Here is a 17,662-nt window from a genome sequence, read left to right as displayed (position 1 = left end):
CTGCCAGCCAGGAGAGGAAAAGATCAAGAATAAGACCCTCGAAGGCAATGATACTGTTCAGATAAGACTAGGCTTTACATGCTGAGGCAGGGATGACTTATCCCGGTGTGGGTGGTAGAGGGGAAGGATCAGCGTGAAGTGGAGCGTTTGCCAATGCATAGGGAGAGATGGAGGTGTGAGTGTGTGAGTATTCGTGACTGAGTCTGTACATGTGTGCATGTCAGAACAAACCGATTACAGTTCCTATCGTCGCTAACGTGTGCCCTTGTCACGTGTCGTCTGCACGGTTTGAAGGATGCAACATGATGAAGATCCTGATTTTTATTCATGATATTCTCATTGAGATTGAAGAGTGTACTTTTTAACAACAAATATTCTTGGAAATACTGCTGGATTTAAAATTTGTTAAGAAAACTATGAAAAGGATGGTCTGTGTTTCATATGCACATTGTGCCAGATATTTACCTGAAACCTGAGAAACCAGGTTGATCTGTGTGTCCTGGCTTTTTATCATCCATGTAATAATAATTCACTGTTTATTTCAATCCTGCTTACACATATAATGTGTCCTCACCTGCAACACTGTGTGAGTTACTGGTCCTCCAAATAGGTTTTGAAGTTGCAGTGCATTCAAGTTGCTGAATTGTGCTTGAATTTATGGCGGTGCAGTACAATAGTGTACTACTCTACAATGTGCTGAATTGCCCATCACCTTACTATAAAACACCACCCACTGAACAGCTCGCCATACCACACAGTAAGAAATCAACACCCACATTTCCTAATCTTGACTGCCCTCAACTGGTGTGATAGAGAATTGGAGTCAATGTCATTTTATTTTTAATGTAAGATGCACACAGTAAAAATAAATAAAATGTGCACTTGTGGATAAGCTCTTTATGATGTTGTTAAAATATTCATTTTAAGTACAGGGCTGTAGAAGGAGCAAGGAGGAACAGGAGAACGAACTCCAATGGACTGTTTGTGTGTACGTTTCTGACCAAACTGTAAGAAAGTTACAGCCTTGAGGCGACTGCTGTAGTGATTTGGTGCTATATAAATAAAATTGAATTGAATTGAAAGTTCCACATGATTACTGAAAAAAAATCGTGATGAGACCTGTGCTCACAGCCCAGCATCACGCAGCTCGACTGGCATACGCCAGAGTACACCAGAACTGACAGGTCTGCCATTGGTGCCTTGTTCAGATGAGAGCAGGTTCACACTGAGCATGTGTGACAGGCGTTACGGAGTGTGGACATGACGTGGCAAATGTTATGCTGCCTGCAACATCATGTGTGAAGAGAACGGGACACCAGTGGTGCACCTGCCAGCTCTAATGCTCTTGGATGAATACCAATTGAGCTTTACCGTGCCTGGCTGTGAGCACAGGTCCCAGTAAAGGACAGCGAGCCCTCATGGCACCTTCTCTTTCTGACAGTTTGGCCAGAAGGAGAAAATTGATTCACATCAGCTTCTGCTGCCCGGCTGAACAGATTGATATCCCTGAAGTCTAACCGACTTTGTTGATAATCAAGTGTTCACTTTATTTTTTTGAGCAGTATACTTTATAACTTAGAGTTTGGAGAGGCAGATAGAAATAATGTCTTCGTGCATTCGAAGTGTTTAATCATCACACTTCAGGGTTTTTTTCTGAATAGAAAAGCAAGAGAATAGCTTAAAAAAATAATAATATAACCAACTGGAACCCTCTAAATGCAAAACAGGATGAAACCTTAAACTCATCCTTCAGTGCTACGCCCTTGATGCTAATCCTGACTCAGAGGTAGTCAATTATAACTGTGCTGGACTGCATAGTCAAAGACTACACTGGGATGTGAAAGGATTAAACTGAATTTGCACCCAACTTTACAGCCAAAAAGGTCAATGATTTGTTTAATGAGGTCAGTTTCTGTGCTGACCTGCAAATGCAACAATGAAAGATCTTTTGATCACAAAACACACACACACCATCACATTTCCTCCAAAGTTTAAGATATGGGCAGCATGTTAAAGAAGAGACATGTTTTCTGGGATATAAAAGACATATTCTTCTTTTATAAATGTGAAGTCCAGCTAGAAACAAAACGGAAGTCTCAGCAGTGAGGGATCCATTGGTCCTGTTAATCAGCATTACCGAGGACCTTACCGAAGCCATAGGGCCACAAAGGTTAAAACGAGACTAAAAGAATCACTGTTAGCTGATATCACCCATCAGTGAGAGCGCCGCAAAGCTTTAACTCCTAAATCTTTTTCCTAACAAAGATTTATTGCCAAGTCCAGCAGCCAGCTCTACATCACGGGTGTCCAGCCTTTTTTTAACTTTAAGGAGTTCTAATGAGACACATTTAACATCATAACATCATAAATGACACTGCTGGGCTCTATAGTAACTTATGGACATATTTCTTCTCTCACAGAGGTGGTCTTTGAGGCTTTTTGAGCCAGCTCTATCCAGTGTCTCAGTGCAGAACAGATGAACGACTGTATACATCAGGCTGATTAATTGCCTGTTATTGCTGAACCCAGTTATACTGTAGGTCACTTAACCTGGATGTCCTCATATTAAGGGCATACGTGATAAATGATTAAACTATAATTGGTACGCTCACATTCATTCATTTCCTGAAAGCCATGACGACAGACTTTGGCTCCAAGGATTAAGCAGTTATTAACATCAGCCATGACCTGAGAGAAGCAGTTTATGACTCATCCTCAAGTGATGGAGGTAGAAGCAGAGGGTGACCAGAAGTGAGGGCCACTCATTCTACAATTTAGTCACCGTTACGATCACTCAATGGGCTCAAAGATTACAGGAATCGAGGCTTTAAATTTAAACTGATTCACCATGCTACTCATTTCTGAGAAATCTCCTGTGAGTGCAGCACTCCCTGTTTCTAAATCTTTTAAACACATAACAAACCAGATGAGTGTACGATGAAAAGTGTACAGAAAAACTAAAAGCGACTTTTACAGTCTGAGGAGATGCTTAACAGGACTTTGATGTGTTTGAAACCATCAAAAAACAGATCCATAACCCTATCAGTCCTAAATATGCCAACATTAATCAGGCTATTGAAATGAAATAAACAGGGTTTCCTCCGTCACCGTCTCAACCTACCCGCTCGCAGTCCTATGCATGGCATCATCATTACATAATCTTTAAATAATGAAACAACCGCTCTCTGTGCGCCTTTATGGACTGATGACTTTATTTCGCCATTGATTGGCAAAGTTTTATTAATTTTAATTTAAGAACTGAAATTGATGACTTAAAAGTAAACTCAAATTATTATTGTTACGGTGCTGGATGCCTTGATGTAAGACAATACGACTCTATCAAGAAAAACTAAATATGAGAAAAACATATTGCTTGAATAGCATATGTAAAAAAAAAAGAATTCCAACGATTCGATTTTGAAATTTTTTAAGAAATTGTTAAGACTCAGTTTTATTATGGTGACATTTTGTACAGTTATTTATATTCCTATCAGTGCAAATACTGATTTTAAAAACTTTTCAAAAAGGACATTTCTGATATTTTTTTATGTCATAGTGCTACTCTGACTGACAGCCGTGTTTCACCGACCCATCAGCGTTCAGCGAAACTCCAGGTTTCTCCAGCAAAGTAAGGATAAAGAAGAGGGAACAAATTCCCACCAATGTTCCCTGAAATCCATCATATTTGAATGCATTGTTTTGTCTGAGCATCAGCACAAAGTTTCATTTAGGATTGTTTATTTAAAAAAATGTAAGCAGTTAAGATAACTCACAATATCAACAGCAATGTTTTGAACAACTAATCAGTTGATTGTTCAGCTGAACACTGGCCCCTTTCTGGATGTGCTTCTGGGTAATAATGAAACTGCTCACACAAACTTTATAATGTTCGTGAGCACTTGGCTCTCGGGGTCTGGGGTTTTTTGTAGCGTGAGATAAACCAATTTTAATAAAACCAAGATTTAAGTTTTGATTCAGTTGTCTCACTGTTTCCATTGTTTGGATACAGAGTTATCAGAACAAGCCACATAAAACCCCACTGCCTCTAAAAACACAATGTCAGATAAAATAAACAAAAACCCCCCCACAAAGCTTACACATCAATATACCATATGCATTAATGAATGTTGTTTTGTTTCCTCGCAGTTTTATTACTGCTTCCTATTTTATTTTTAGCTCTCTTTTCATTTAAGAAACTTCCCTTCTTGCCCATGAGGGTTTCCTGTCTGTGTGACTACCTGCTCTTCCCTTATTTGTTTCACCTTCATTTCATTACCCTTGCAGCATGTGCGTTTCCTGTGTGTGTGTCTCACACAGGCGGTTTTCTTTTTCAGTGGTTCACTATTGGTATTTTGTTTTATTTTATTCCTTTCTCATGTTTTTAAAATAAGATTTCTCTTTGTTACAGATTTACAATCCGTAACACATTTCAGAATAATTTTTAATACAGTTGTTGTTATTATTTGACAACTTAGTGGTTTCTTGTGAACTTTCCACATTGTGATGGAGTGATGGAGCTTTTGGGGTTAGATTTGTGGCACTTGGCATTAGTGTTTGTAATGCAGCGCTGGTTATATTTTGGGCAGCGTGAGATACTTAAGATATGTAGGAGTGTGTACCAGTACCTGTGCATGCAAATTCTTTGGGATCATGGCCTTAAACTCACCTAATTGAATTCAAAGGTTAAGAAGAGAGATTGCCTCTGATTGTCATGGGTCTGTGGATGTTACAAACTGCTTTCAGTGTTGTGAGGATGGCCTGAATGCAGACTCTCGGGCAGGCAGAGGTGATCTTAAAGCAAATGATTTAATAGAGTGTTAACAAGAAAAAATAAGGGAAACACTGGAAATGATGAGCTACAAGAAAACACACACAGGGAATGGGAACTGCCAGGAGAGCAGACACTCTAACAAAGACTAATAGGACACATGGCACCGCATACACACAGACAGAGAGAAGGGCAATCAGTGAAGTGGAAACAGATGGAGAGAACGAGGCAACACCTGAACTAAATCACAGAAGATGGGAGAAGGGAAGAAAAACTAAAAGCAAAGCACAAGGAACAATGGACTATCAAAATAAAGCAGGAAGTGAGTCAACTTGGAAAACAGACAAAGGAATAAACTTAATATAGGAGACTTGACAAGAGAGGATGGCACACTGAAGGAGGAATTAAACTCTAAAGGATCGAGAACAGCACTAAATACACTATTTGGGGGGAAAGTGGGGAAATACATGAAACAGTCTAAATTCTAAGTAAGCCAACAATCACATCAGATATTTAAAAAAACAAAACTTGAAAGTCTAAAACACTTAAATACTGAGCAAACTGACCGTGGCACTGATGTCACACATGAGGCAAGTAAACCTTATGGCTAGCACTCACAACAAAAAAGAGGTCCTGCTGGTTATGAGATATGATAATGTAAACATCAGAGGAAGATAGAAGAAAAGATTATTCAGTCAACATGCCCAAAGGGTGTTTTACTGCTTCCTCTTTTCCCCTCATTATTGTTTCTGGATACTGGCGTGTGCGCATGAAATAAAGAGCTTCAGAAACAGAGAGACCATGTGAGCTGGCGTGTTTGTGTGTTCAGGACACAGAAATGCTGATGCTTCTCCTTTGGGCCCTGTCAAGCACACTTAGCGTCAGTGTTTACAATGTAAAATTGGAGAAAGTCCCTGTAATTCCAGGAGGCCTGAAGGCTGGTGAGAACAGGAGGAAGACAGGAGCCAGGGGGAAATTGTTCGGAATTGGAAAAGCCCTCGGGGCTGTGTGTTCAAACACATGTGAAGGACGCACTCACCTCATGGTAAAATCACAGTGCATGATGTCATGGGTTTAGATTGATTTCCGCTGCAGCGTAGGTTCCTCTGTCAGAGCAGCTCAACAGATTCGTGGTTACCCTCAGGCAAATTTGATTTATAATGCTGGCAGGCTGGATACTGTTTTATAAAAGAGCACACAATGTGTCAGTGCTTTTCTGGCTCTATGATTCTTCCAGTGGTTTGATTTAAAAACAAAGATTATCTGTCCTAGTTCAGGACTGCTTTCATATTTTAAAGAGGCAGTTTTTGGGTGTGGGGGCATGCCTATTGTGTTTGTGGAGAGTTAGAGAAGATTAATATCACTCTCTTGTCTGTATGGTAAAACGTTACTGCATGAAGTTTTGTTGTTGCTGTAAGATTACCAGTAAACCAGATGAAACACTTTCTGCCTCTGACTGAATACAGAGGCAGAAACCGCCTAAAGCTTAAAGCTTTCACTACATTAAACAAGACCAATTTAATTAATGAGGCCTTGAGTTGCTGATCAATGCAGTAGATTTTTATGTCTTATGATACAGCAATGGTAGCAGTTTCCTGTTGTTTCTGAGCTTCGTGCAAGGCTAAGCTAATTGCTAAGCTTTACCATGTTTTCAAGGGTGGTCTGCATGTTTTCTGGTTTGTTTCCTTTCATCGGACTGATTTACAACTTTTTATTATGGATTTTCTGATTAAGTCCCGTAGCTTATGTATACCAAACCTAGACTGGCTTTAATCACTCTAACAGACATTAATATGTAATAAAATGCACTTTATCCACTTTCATGCAAGCAGATTGTTTCTTCTGCTTGATGAGAAAGAATGAACTAGATCAGATGTGCAAGAGTGGTCCTGATTCTGTGACCTATCATTCTACAGATAGGTCACAGAAACATACGGGCTTTGCTGTTGAGTCCTGTTATACATAAGTAACCCTAAAATACTTCAGTAAATGTACTGAGGTACTTTCTACTACTTGTTGAATAAAAAATGTATTCAGGTATATTTTGTCAATGATCCAAACTGATTTGTACTTAAACAAAGGTCAGTGCAATATAATCATATATAATCAGTTCAATACAATCACATAATAATTTGATTGTAATTTGTACTTTTATCTAATATTAAATACACAATTTTACTAATTAAAGCAGCAGACTAAGTGCAGGAGCTGACAACTAACCACCACACTTGTATTTGGGGTGTTGTAAAGCATGTAAAGGTGGACTGCCTGTGGTGTGCCAAAAAGTGATTGACTACCAATAAAAAAAAAAAAAGGATTTCTAGTGGGGATTTTTGTGTTTTTTAAAGCAAGATATCTTTGTTTGCTTTGGTAAACAGACTGTGACCTGATGGCCTGATTCAAGTATCTTTATGACTCTGTGTTATTGTACTTACATTATAACCAATCCAGCCTTTTTGGGCTACTTAACATATCTTTATAAATGGACTGTTTCTTATATCGCACTTTTCTACTCCACTTGAGTGCTCCAAGCGCTTTACACAACATGCTTCATTTACCCACTCATACAAGCACTATTTTTCTACACTTAAGTGCTGTCTATCTAACAGACACACACATTCATACTCTGATGAACGCATCGGAGAGCAATTTGGGGTTCGATCTCTTACACAAGGACACTTAGGCACAGGGGTGTAATTTCCAGGGGGGTTATGACCCCCCCCCCTCCCCCCCAATGTTCAGCACAAAGTTACGCGGATGCTTAGGCATGCCGACTAGCTACTAATCTGAAGGTACAAGGCAGGCATCAAAGTGCTTCCAGGGCCCTGTGCACGCAGGTTTGATGCGCTATTATTGCCACAGAGAGACGTGCAAACAAAATAAAATAAAACAAGATCCAAATATCTTCTACTAATGTGGGTGGGAATGGTCAGTGATTCCCATTCAGCACCAAGATGTGAGATTCAGCGCAGGCCGCTCTCTGCATCCTTCTCGCCCATCCCCTCCCGCCAGCTGCCACTTGCAGTAGTGGTGATGCTGCTCCCTGGCGTGTAGAGGAGGAGAGAGAGCGTGCCCGCTGCCCAATGACAGCGCAGGATGCTGAGAGAGGCTGCTCGGGTGAATGGAGGCGACAAGATGCCGTCTAGAGCGGCGAAGAAGAGGAATTAACATCGATAAAGGTAAAGCCCGTGCGTTTATTTTACCTCACATCAGATCTGTGATTTTCATTACAGAAGAATGAACGCCTGACATGCGCGAAGGTTTTTTTCCCCCTGCCTTCTTGAGGATTTCATGAACGACTTGCCGGGGGAAAAAGGCACAGGCTGTGTGCGTTTAAAAAAAAAAAAAGAAGAAGAAGAAAGAAATCCTCCTAATTCCGTGGTGGCTGATTGCATAGCTCACTTGATACGTACGAATTTGCATTTTTAAGCCGTGTTGACGCGATAGCGCAGCGAAGTCTTTCAAAATAAAGGTTTCAATCGCTTTCTCCACGGCGGGTTAGACTAATATTTCATTGGTGTATTCAGATGCACACCACGCTGGAGCTATCGAAAATGTAGGCCCAGTGAGCTGTCAATTGCTCGGTCGTGCCTTCCCGTATTACTGTGCTGCATTAAATGTAGCCCTTATCACCCAGTGTCAATAAGGCGACATAAGGAGAAACACCTCAGCTCCAAATAGTCGTTTATGACTTAATGAAGGCTACCGTGATATCGGGGTGTTTGACATTTCCCTCCCCCCGCCCATGACATCTTCCATTAGGAGCCTGAAGCATAAGCTGGACCATCCTTAAATACTGGAATTTGGTGGATAAGTGGACATCTACATTTTCTCATCTAATCATCCAAGCGTTGAAGTCCGTGGGAGGCATTCGGGGGCGTCAAGGCTCTGTAGTAGAATACATGATGAGGAGGCTGCATGTGTTGCACTTGCTCGCGTAAGGAACCGGTTGGCGTGCTTGGCCGCCTTCACATGAATTACTAACTATTATCGGCCCATATGACAGTCTATTTATAGAAAATGTCCTTCTTTGTCCGCCATTGGCATGCGCTCTGACCTCACATTACTACAGCCGCTCCATATAGTTTAGTAGGCTGGTCGTTTCATCGGTTTTATCAGGGTAAGAACAAAATACCCCCGTGCAGCCTTTCATAAAATGTCACGATTGCCTGTTAGGAAACACTCCCCCTGACCCCAGAGGTAGCCAAAGCATCCCCTGTGGTGAAATCTTTGTTTCGGGACATCTGTACCCTCTCTGCTGTTTCCGCACCATTTCTCTCTGATCGTTTCTTTACTGTGTTATACTGTAATTTGCTCTTAGGTTTGTCACCTCAGCGGCATAATCTATGTTTCAAACCCTCCAAAAACACGCGTGTTTGATATTTACGATCGCAATAATAAGCCCACAACAGAAAGCCTGGATAATAAAGTCTGTAAACAAGTTTGGTGTCATAATGGAAGTAAGCTCTGATTTCCCTTCTGATTTGTCATGGAACCTTTTGTTATCCATATAAGGTAGATAATTGCAGTTGGTCTTATCATCAGCTGGCATCTCTTGAGGTTCTTTTATATTATCACTGTTTCTGCAAAAATACGATACTCTCTTTTTTCCATTTTTTGACAGTTTTGTCATTCTGGCTTTCTCAGCAGTGTGCTTCAGATGCAGGTGATTCAAGTTTCCTTTAGAAAAGGGTTATAACAACAATAAACGAGCCCCCACAGTCTTTTATAACACAGTATAAAAGGTAGAACATAGCACGTTATGGTATTCGTCACAGATACTCACTGTACCAGTGTACCAACAGAAATACAAACTATTGCTTGAGTCCAGCTTCTAAAATGAAACAAACAACAATGACTAAATGGACTAAATGGATGATTTAGTGTGAATTTTTTCACTATCTGCAATCTTACACTGCAATTCCTATGACCAAACCACAATTTACAGATTTCCATCCAACTATTCCACCACTGCAAGTGCAAGGAGTGAAACACATGACTGTGGCACAATGATGTGCTTGGGATGTGCCATATGGTGGACAGGGAATACTGTGCAATGTAAAAGCCTTATCACTAGCAGCTGATTTCTGTTAGGACAGAGAAAGACACACTTTTGGTGTGTTCACTTATACGGTGGCAGTCTATTGTGCCTTCAAAAAATCTGTGTTTGTATGTTGTTGTTGTTTTTTTAAAACATTTCCCAGCATTGTTCTGCATGTGTGGTTTTCCTGTAATTTCAGAGTTTATATGCCTAACTCGGAGTGGAAGTTGGATAGCCTAAAAAGCTTCAGCGTTGGGCAAGAAGACACATTTTAGGTCAACTTACAGAGTGAGAAACATGCTGGAGTGACTGCCTGAATGGTTGGCTCATCATTTGTGACACAAGTCAAACTAAAACAATAATCCTAATTCTGTAGGGACCCACATTTATATATCCTAACAAACTCTGATTCACTGGACATTTTCTGACACATTAATGCCTCAACTCTGAGCAGTGTCATCTATCAGCAAAAAAATAATGATTATGAGGCTCATTAGCAGGACAGTGCTAATTTGTTAAAAGATGCTTCTCTGCAGTCTTTTGCTGGATATGTTGGGGGGGTTTTTCCCCATAAATTTACCAACCAGACTTCATAGAGCTGCTGTAGCAAGCTGACCGCTGAAGATAACAGCAGCAGGCTTTGTTGTTGCACATGTCAGCATATTTGAAATTTGCATTTAATTTGCTCGTGTCCCTTTGAGCATGTAAAGTTAAAAAAGAGGTTTTTTTTGCAGCTAAAGGATATGGATGAAATATCTGAAGGCATGCTCTGTCCGAGCCTTTAGACAGATTCCATTTGATTTGCTTTTGCCCTTTTTAAATATATACATATATCTGTCCAGCCTCGTTCTGTTTCCAGACACCTGTTACTTAATACAGCTAGCAGAGAAGACACTGTCTCGTTCCACTTCCTCAGCCTGGCTGCAGTGATCGCTGCTGGGCAGGCGCTGATTTACAGATGAAGCTTCGGTGAAAGCAGCTGAGGGTCCCCATCATCCAAAATCGCATTGAATTTCACAAACTGCCCAACCTGTCGATATGCTCTACCGTGCCATTAATTGTCATTTTAACTGCCCTTCAAAGTAAAATAAAAGAATGTACATGATGATAAAAATGGAATTATTTGCAGAATATACCCTTAAGTAATTTTTGTGCTGCATATACAATTAAACATGTTTTTTAATTTTTTTTTTAACCAGACCTTTTTGAAACGTGTTCAACCGTTACGTCAGACGACTGAGGTGCTTTATCTTTGTTAGCCCTGGCATAGTCACCATGGCAACTGGATCTGCATAACAAGTGTCACCAAAGGAGACACTTTGATGGAAGAGTCTGGTTCTTTTTAACTTACACTGAATGCCTATAAGCTCAGTTAACGTTTGTCTTATATAGGGTTATACAGGGTTATATAGGGTTGTATAAGGTATTTGACCCCAAATATCAGCTACGGTGTAATAAGGACATCAGGTTTAAATAAATTATAAGCACGATACATCTTGTGATATATTTAAACTAAAGATGGCACAAAATGACACATCCATTATTACACCCATTAAAAATTAACTCTCCCACATCATTTTCTCCCATTTAGCCAGTAATGTCTGCTTTGTTTTACAGTCTTTTAATTTCTGAAAAAATAAAACAAAAAACAAACTAGGCCCCATACTATGGCATTACTGTTATAGTTAATACTAATCCCTTCACATGTTCAAAAAATGAAACCCAGTCAAAAATATCCATTTATTTTCTTCGTTGCAGTCTGGAGTCTATGCCAGATGACACTGGGCAAAGAGGCGGCGTACACACTGGATGGACAGGTCACCAGTCTAACACAGGAAAACGCAGAGAGTCAGACAACCATCCACACTTTACTGTTTGCACATAAAAACATGCAGTTAAGAGATAACGGCTGCAGCATTGTGCTGATCCCAAAGACACGTTCAATCCCAAACTCTTTACAGTCTTATTGTGAATATTACTGTGTGAGTTAAATTATCCGTTTATGAGACAATAAAATACTGCAGGGCTTTACTCTGTTCTGTTTGCCATGGAATCTGTTAGCTGTCTTTTTCAATTTCTTTAGATATTGCATTGACTGCACTGTTGGATGCACTGTGATACTCTGTGTTCATGTGCTGTGATGCTCTTCATACTGTTACAAGCATGCTCGGTCATGCTTCTGTGTATGTGGGACATGTTATGGGCTAACTGCTCATTAAAACCACTTTCCAAACAACACATTTTTCTCCTCGCACGAGGAGCTAATTAGGAATCAACACTGCTAATTGGGTCTGTACTTTATCATTACATCTTAATATAATAAAACAAAACAACTAATAGCCCCTATTAGTTTTAATTAAAGCAATATCATTAGAATGTGAAAAACCTTAAAAAAATGACTTTAGATGTTTTAAAAGATTTTTCTTTAGTATCTCAGTAAATTTTCCATGGATATCATTGTTCACTCTACTGCACAGTAAGCAAGCATCAGTGAATGGGCATGTGATATATTATTCCTGTGTTTGAATTAGTCCGTTATTTATTTGGGATCATTAATGGGATTTACTGTACATCATTGCTGGACAGTGTATGAATCCAGTGGGATGCTGGGAGATTCCTGTAAGTCACATAAATTGTGTCAATTTGCTGCTAATAAAACTAATAAATGATAAAACTAGTTATTTTTCAATCCATAGTAATATTTTGCAGGCCAGGTCTGTTTTGGTATTCTTTTCTGAATGCAGTGGGGGTTTTTTTTGTAATAGTAAATGTTTTGTTTCGCTGTGCCTTTCATGTGACACGTACAAATAGTGGTTATTTATCTAACAGAAGCTTCTCTCCTGTTTCCTCAGATCTGACTTTGATCTACTCCACCTTTTCAGACATGAAATAAGTCATCCATGTGCAGTTCTAAGAGTCAGAGCAGTCTCATTATAACTCGCCCCTGTTAAGGACCCCTCTGGTGGCTACACCGCCGAATCACAGGACATGTACGGCAGTGCCAGAGCTGTAGGCCATGTAGAGAGCAGCCCCGTACGGTCCCCGCGCCTACCAAGGTCCCCCAGACTGGGCCATCGAAGGGCACACAGTGGGAGCGGGGGCAGTGCGGGGGGCAAGACGCTCTCCATGGAGAACATCCAGTCCCTCAACGCTGCCTATGCTACTTCGGGGCCCATGTACCTGAGTGACCACGAGGGCGTGGGCTCCACTGCCACCTACCCAAAAGGCACTATGACTCTGGGTCGCGCCACCAGTCGGGCCATGTATGGGGGCCGTGTCACAGCCATGGGCAGCAGTCCCAATATTGCTTCTGTGGGGCTGCCTCATGCTGACCTTCTGTCTTACAGTGACCTGGGCTCCCTCTCCATGCTGCACCCCCACCACCACCAGGGGGTGCCCTCTGCTCTGCTGAGGCAGGCAGTGCGGGGCAGTGGTGGGGAGCTGCTGGAGATGCAGGCCCAGCTCAGGGAGATGCAGAGGGAGAATGAGATGCTGCGACGGGAGCTTGACCTGAAGGACAGTAAGTTGGGATCTTCCACCAACAGCATCAAGAGTTTCTGGAGTCCTGAACTGAAGAAGGAGAGGATAATGAGGAAAGAAGAGGCGGCTCGTACGTCAATCCTCAAAGAGCAAATGAGAGTCACTCATGAGGAGAACCAGGTGAGACAAGCCCTCGTAGCTGTCATAATCCACTCATTACTGCAGTGAATTTCAGTTGCTGCTTTTGTCTCTTGCCTTTCTGTTTTTTTTTTTTTCAAGTACTGTCCTTCTTGAGCTGTGACTGTGCTTTCACCACGCTCTCCTTCTGCAATAGACCACAGTCATCCTCAGTCCAAGATTTCAGAGAATTATTGCAGTCATGTTTTTCAATACTTGTGGGAACCTTTCTGGAAAGAGTTATTTGTGTGCATAAATATTTAACATGCCGACACTCTCCTCTCCTAGTACTCCTCTGCAGAATCAATGTCACCTCAGCCACAGGAAATACAAAACCCTAATCAAGTTTTTTACAATATACTCGAAAACGGAGCATATTAAGTTAAAAGTGCAGTGACGCTGCCAACAGGTAAACTGAACTTCCTGCACACAGTATAGAAGCAGCACTGCTTAATTTTAGTGTATTTTTTTTAAAGGTTCAGCAGATTGGCCCTAGAGGGGGGAGATGTCAAAAGGTTTTCTGCTTGCCTCAGTGTGGGGGTGTAGTCATGGCCCAGTTAAATCACTGTCTGACAAGAGTAGGCACAAGGCCCAGAGACAATTGTCAAGGACTCTTAAACACTCTCTATCTGTCTTACTCTCTAACTGTCATTCTCATTTTCCACTGTCTGTCCTTTACTCGCACTGGCTTTGATCATCTCTCGCTGTTTACCTCTGTTCATCTGGCCTTCACTGCATTCACTTTAAGAGAGCTTTCAACCCACTTTTGGAGTTAATGAAGTAAAAGGCTAACCTGCAGCTTTCTTCTTCTTTTCCACTGACCTGTGTGTGCAGCACACAAATATCTACAGAAAACAAGGTGGATAAAAAAAAACCCCAGCTGAGCTCGCGTTCATGTTGAGAAAATGCTCACCCTGATTTTAATCATTTTTATGTCAAACCTTGGTGGCAGAAATTGGAAACAGTTAGCTGACTCATAGTGTGGAGAGAACATTTGAATATAAAGCCCTCGGTTCAGTTGGATATGTCATTGCTGATGATACAGTGCACTAGATTGTGGAGTAGGTCAGCGTATTGCTTGTCTGGCCAGACTGAACCGTACAGTATGGTTTTTCTTTTTGTGGCAGGCTGTGGCATGATGCAGCAAATTGAAGAATACCTCAGTGATGTAAAGGTTAAATATGACCAGCCGGCTGGCGTCTTTGTGCCAGTTTGAGATGTGATTTAAAATAACGAACAGCCAGTGGGGCATTCATTACTCAAAGCAGCAGACGGTGTCTCTCCACCCTTCAAGGTCATAGAAGGATAGTGTTAGCAGGACCGTCACATGACTGTCTGTCGGCACATCGGTTTGGATTTATGTATAAGAACAGCCCTTTAAAAAACAAATCGGTTTGGACGCACCTGATTTGACTGGAGTTAAAAGGGCCTGCACTTTTTATTCTTGTGGTTACAGCAGTGTCATGAGGCTAAACTGAAAGATGCGTCACAGGCTGGATGCCTAAACCTGCTAGCAACCCTCATAAAGGGTGTGGGGCAGGTGTACTTTGATTCTTGTCTTTCTTTATGATTCCTAAAAAAACAAAGGGGCACTTGTTTTGGGCGTGAATGAGCACAGCAACTGACATTTAAAAGAATTGTGTGGTTTTATTCGATTTCCTTGATTTGTTTTTTGAATCCACGCCTGAATTAAAATGATATCATCATTTGCAACACATTAATTTGGCAACAGTTGTGTACATTATGCACAGCCTTTGTATTTGAATAGTAGGCAGACTGTCTGGTTAGATTGTGAAATTATCCACTTTACCTCATTATTACTGATGAGAGTCTGTGTCACGCATCGGGATGAAGTCAAAGATTTAACATCGAAACAAGTTTTGTATGCAAATGTGCCTGTTTAATAGCGGTGTCAGTGACAGGACCAAAGCAGTTCTTTACATTCAGTGTGATTAGGTACTGAGTCCTGTATGCATTTTTAGCCTGGCTTCAGACATTGCAGTGGCTGATTGGTCCAGTAGAAGATGAAGGCTATACAGTGTTGGCTTTAATAGGTTTTCACTTGCCACAAATATATTTAGCCTTGTCCAGTCCATAGTCATCCCCTGCACTGAGTGATATTTATGTTCCTCCTGGTAGGGCTCATTAATGAAGTATGTCAGCTAATAAAAGGCAGATGTGCCTTGTTACTATAATTGGTCTGTTCTAAGTTGATTTCTGGGCTGCAAGGCGTCCTTACATAAGTGCATACTTGCAGTGGAATGCTTTGGTCACACCCACTAGGCTTGTTCAGAGGCTGAGTGAGGAGCAAATTGCTTCATTAATAATGGAGTAATTTCAGGCCAATCATTACGTCTGTCTTGCAGAACTCTTTACAGTTGCATCAGGTGCCTTGGGCCTCTATTAGCTTGAGCAAATGCCATGCATTATTTATCGTGCGAAATCTAGAATAAGGGAGGATGTGCTTCTTTTTTTAGACAAACTTTTTAAAGACATGCTCTCTGGCATTAGAGTTTGCCTTTTGTCTGTTTTGTAAAGCAAAGATTTCACTGTGAGTGAAATACCAAGCGTAGCCTGCAGAGCTTTTATCAAAACGTTCAATGGTCATGACTGGAGGTAATGATTACTGATTAGCCCGGGACTGTTTTGTGCATTTTTAATGTAGTGTGGCTGAGGCCGTTATAAAACTGTTCTTTTTTGACTCCATTTCACCAAATGTTTTGCTGCGCTCAAGCTGGAGAAGAGCTGCTGGAGGCAAATATGTGAGCTAGAGCATACCATATCTGACTGAGTCATGACCACTCCTGCTCAGCCACCCAGTCAGCCTGCATCAATGCTTTTCACAAAAATGGAGGCTGAGCTTCCCAGTCCCTCTGCTCTGTGTCTGTGCATGGGTGCAATGTTTGCTTATTTTATGCTGGAAGATGCCAATCTTTACATGGTGTTAGCACAAGTGTGAACTTGTGAATCTCACCAGAGTGTTGGAGTATATTTTAAATACCTCATGAAAAAGCATTCATGCTTGTATTCCGCATATCTGTGTGTGTAGTGGGTGTGAGTGGACGGATGTGTTTGCATTCTTAATTAGCGGTTACTTCCTTTTGTAGTTGTGCTGGCTTGTAAATGTGTGCACAGAAGTTTAATTGCCAGGGTGTGTTTGTGTGGGAGGGGATAGTTAATTGTTTGTATGTATGATTCATGGCTCAGGTGAACCCACTACGGAGTACATTAGTGCAGTTTGTTGATTTATCCCATTTCATTAAGTAGCAAACAAGCTTGCAGCTGTCATACACACATGATGAGCAAAAGTATTGATGACACGTTGAGTCATGTTACAGTCAGCGTCATGTGAATAGTCACTTTGCTTAAAGTGCCCATGGATCCTTCCCGTGCCTGCCACTCTCCATCAGAGCACATAAGATGGCTGCTGCCTCATCCACACGACAGGAAGGTGTTGAAATGAGGAGGCCGTCTCCCTATTTTATTTTGACAAGATGAGATTAAAATGCAGTTTACATAGGGCAAGGCTGCTAAGATTAGGATGAGAGTGAAATGTTACAGTCTCCTTTTTCTACAGAATCGCATCAGTTTAGATTCAGAGCAGAGATTTGAGTGCAGAAACATAACAAGTAAAGTAATAAAAAATACGCACGAATGTAAGCCAGAAAATAAAAGGTAATCACACAATTAATGACACTGCAGTTTTGCATTTCTCTAGGAACATACTTGAATCTTGTTATTTCAATACATTACACTGAAGCATGTCAAAATACAGTGGGGGGAAGAATGATCTGATCCCCTGCTGAGTTTGCTCACTTGCAAAGAAATGAACTCTAATCTTCTCAGATTTTTATGGTAGTTTAATTTTAATGGAGAGAGACAGAATATCAACCAGAAATTCAGAAAAAAAATTACATTAAAGTTAAATCCTTGTTGGCAACCACAGTTGTAAGACAGCCATAAGATGTTTCTTGTAGTTGCTCAGCAGGTCTTCACACATCGCTGGTGGGATTTTTGGCCCACTCTTTTTTACAGACACTCTCTGAATCCTTGAGGTTTCTTGGCAGCTGCTTGGCAACTCAAAGCTTCAAAGTCTGGAGACTAGCTAGGCCACTCCATGACCTTAATGTGTTTCTTCTTTAGCCATTTCTTTATTGCCTTGGTCATATGTTTTAGGTCAGGGGTCAGCAACCTTT

At 41.0% G+C, this 17,662-nt stretch overlaps 1 protein-coding gene across 7 annotated transcripts in view; it reads left to right on the top strand.

Annotated features, from left to right (window-relative positions):
• Positions 1-7,795: 7,795 nt before the first annotated feature.
• erc2 (ELKS/RAB6-interacting/CAST family member 2) overlaps positions 7,796-17,662 on the top strand; it is a 50,435-nt gene continuing 40,568 nt past the window's right edge. For 3 of the 7 annotated variants that reach the window (XM_084928577.1, XM_084928578.1, XM_084928575.1), the window contains exons 1-2: positions 7,798-7,947; positions 12,662-13,469. In XM_084928577.1, the coding sequence (XP_084784703.1) occupies positions 12,798-13,469 (672 nt within the window). In that variant the 5' untranslated portion in view covers positions 7,798-7,947; positions 12,662-12,797. Of the gene's footprint in view, positions 7,948-12,661; positions 13,470-17,662 lie in introns of all 7 variants that reach the window. The other 4 variants (XM_084928581.1, XM_084928574.1, XM_084928580.1 and 1 more) reach the window with 4 other exon arrangements.

The sequence above is a fragment of the Perissodus microlepis genome, chromosome 5, assembly GCF_051167445.1.
Source record: "Perissodus microlepis isolate ML-2025 ecotype Zambia chromosome 5, ASM5116744v1, whole genome shotgun sequence".
NCBI lineage: Eukaryota > Metazoa > Chordata > Actinopteri > Cichliformes > Cichlidae > Perissodus > Perissodus microlepis.
The sequence above is the reverse complement of the archived record's forward strand: the minus strand, read 5'-3'. Positions and strand labels throughout refer to the sequence as shown.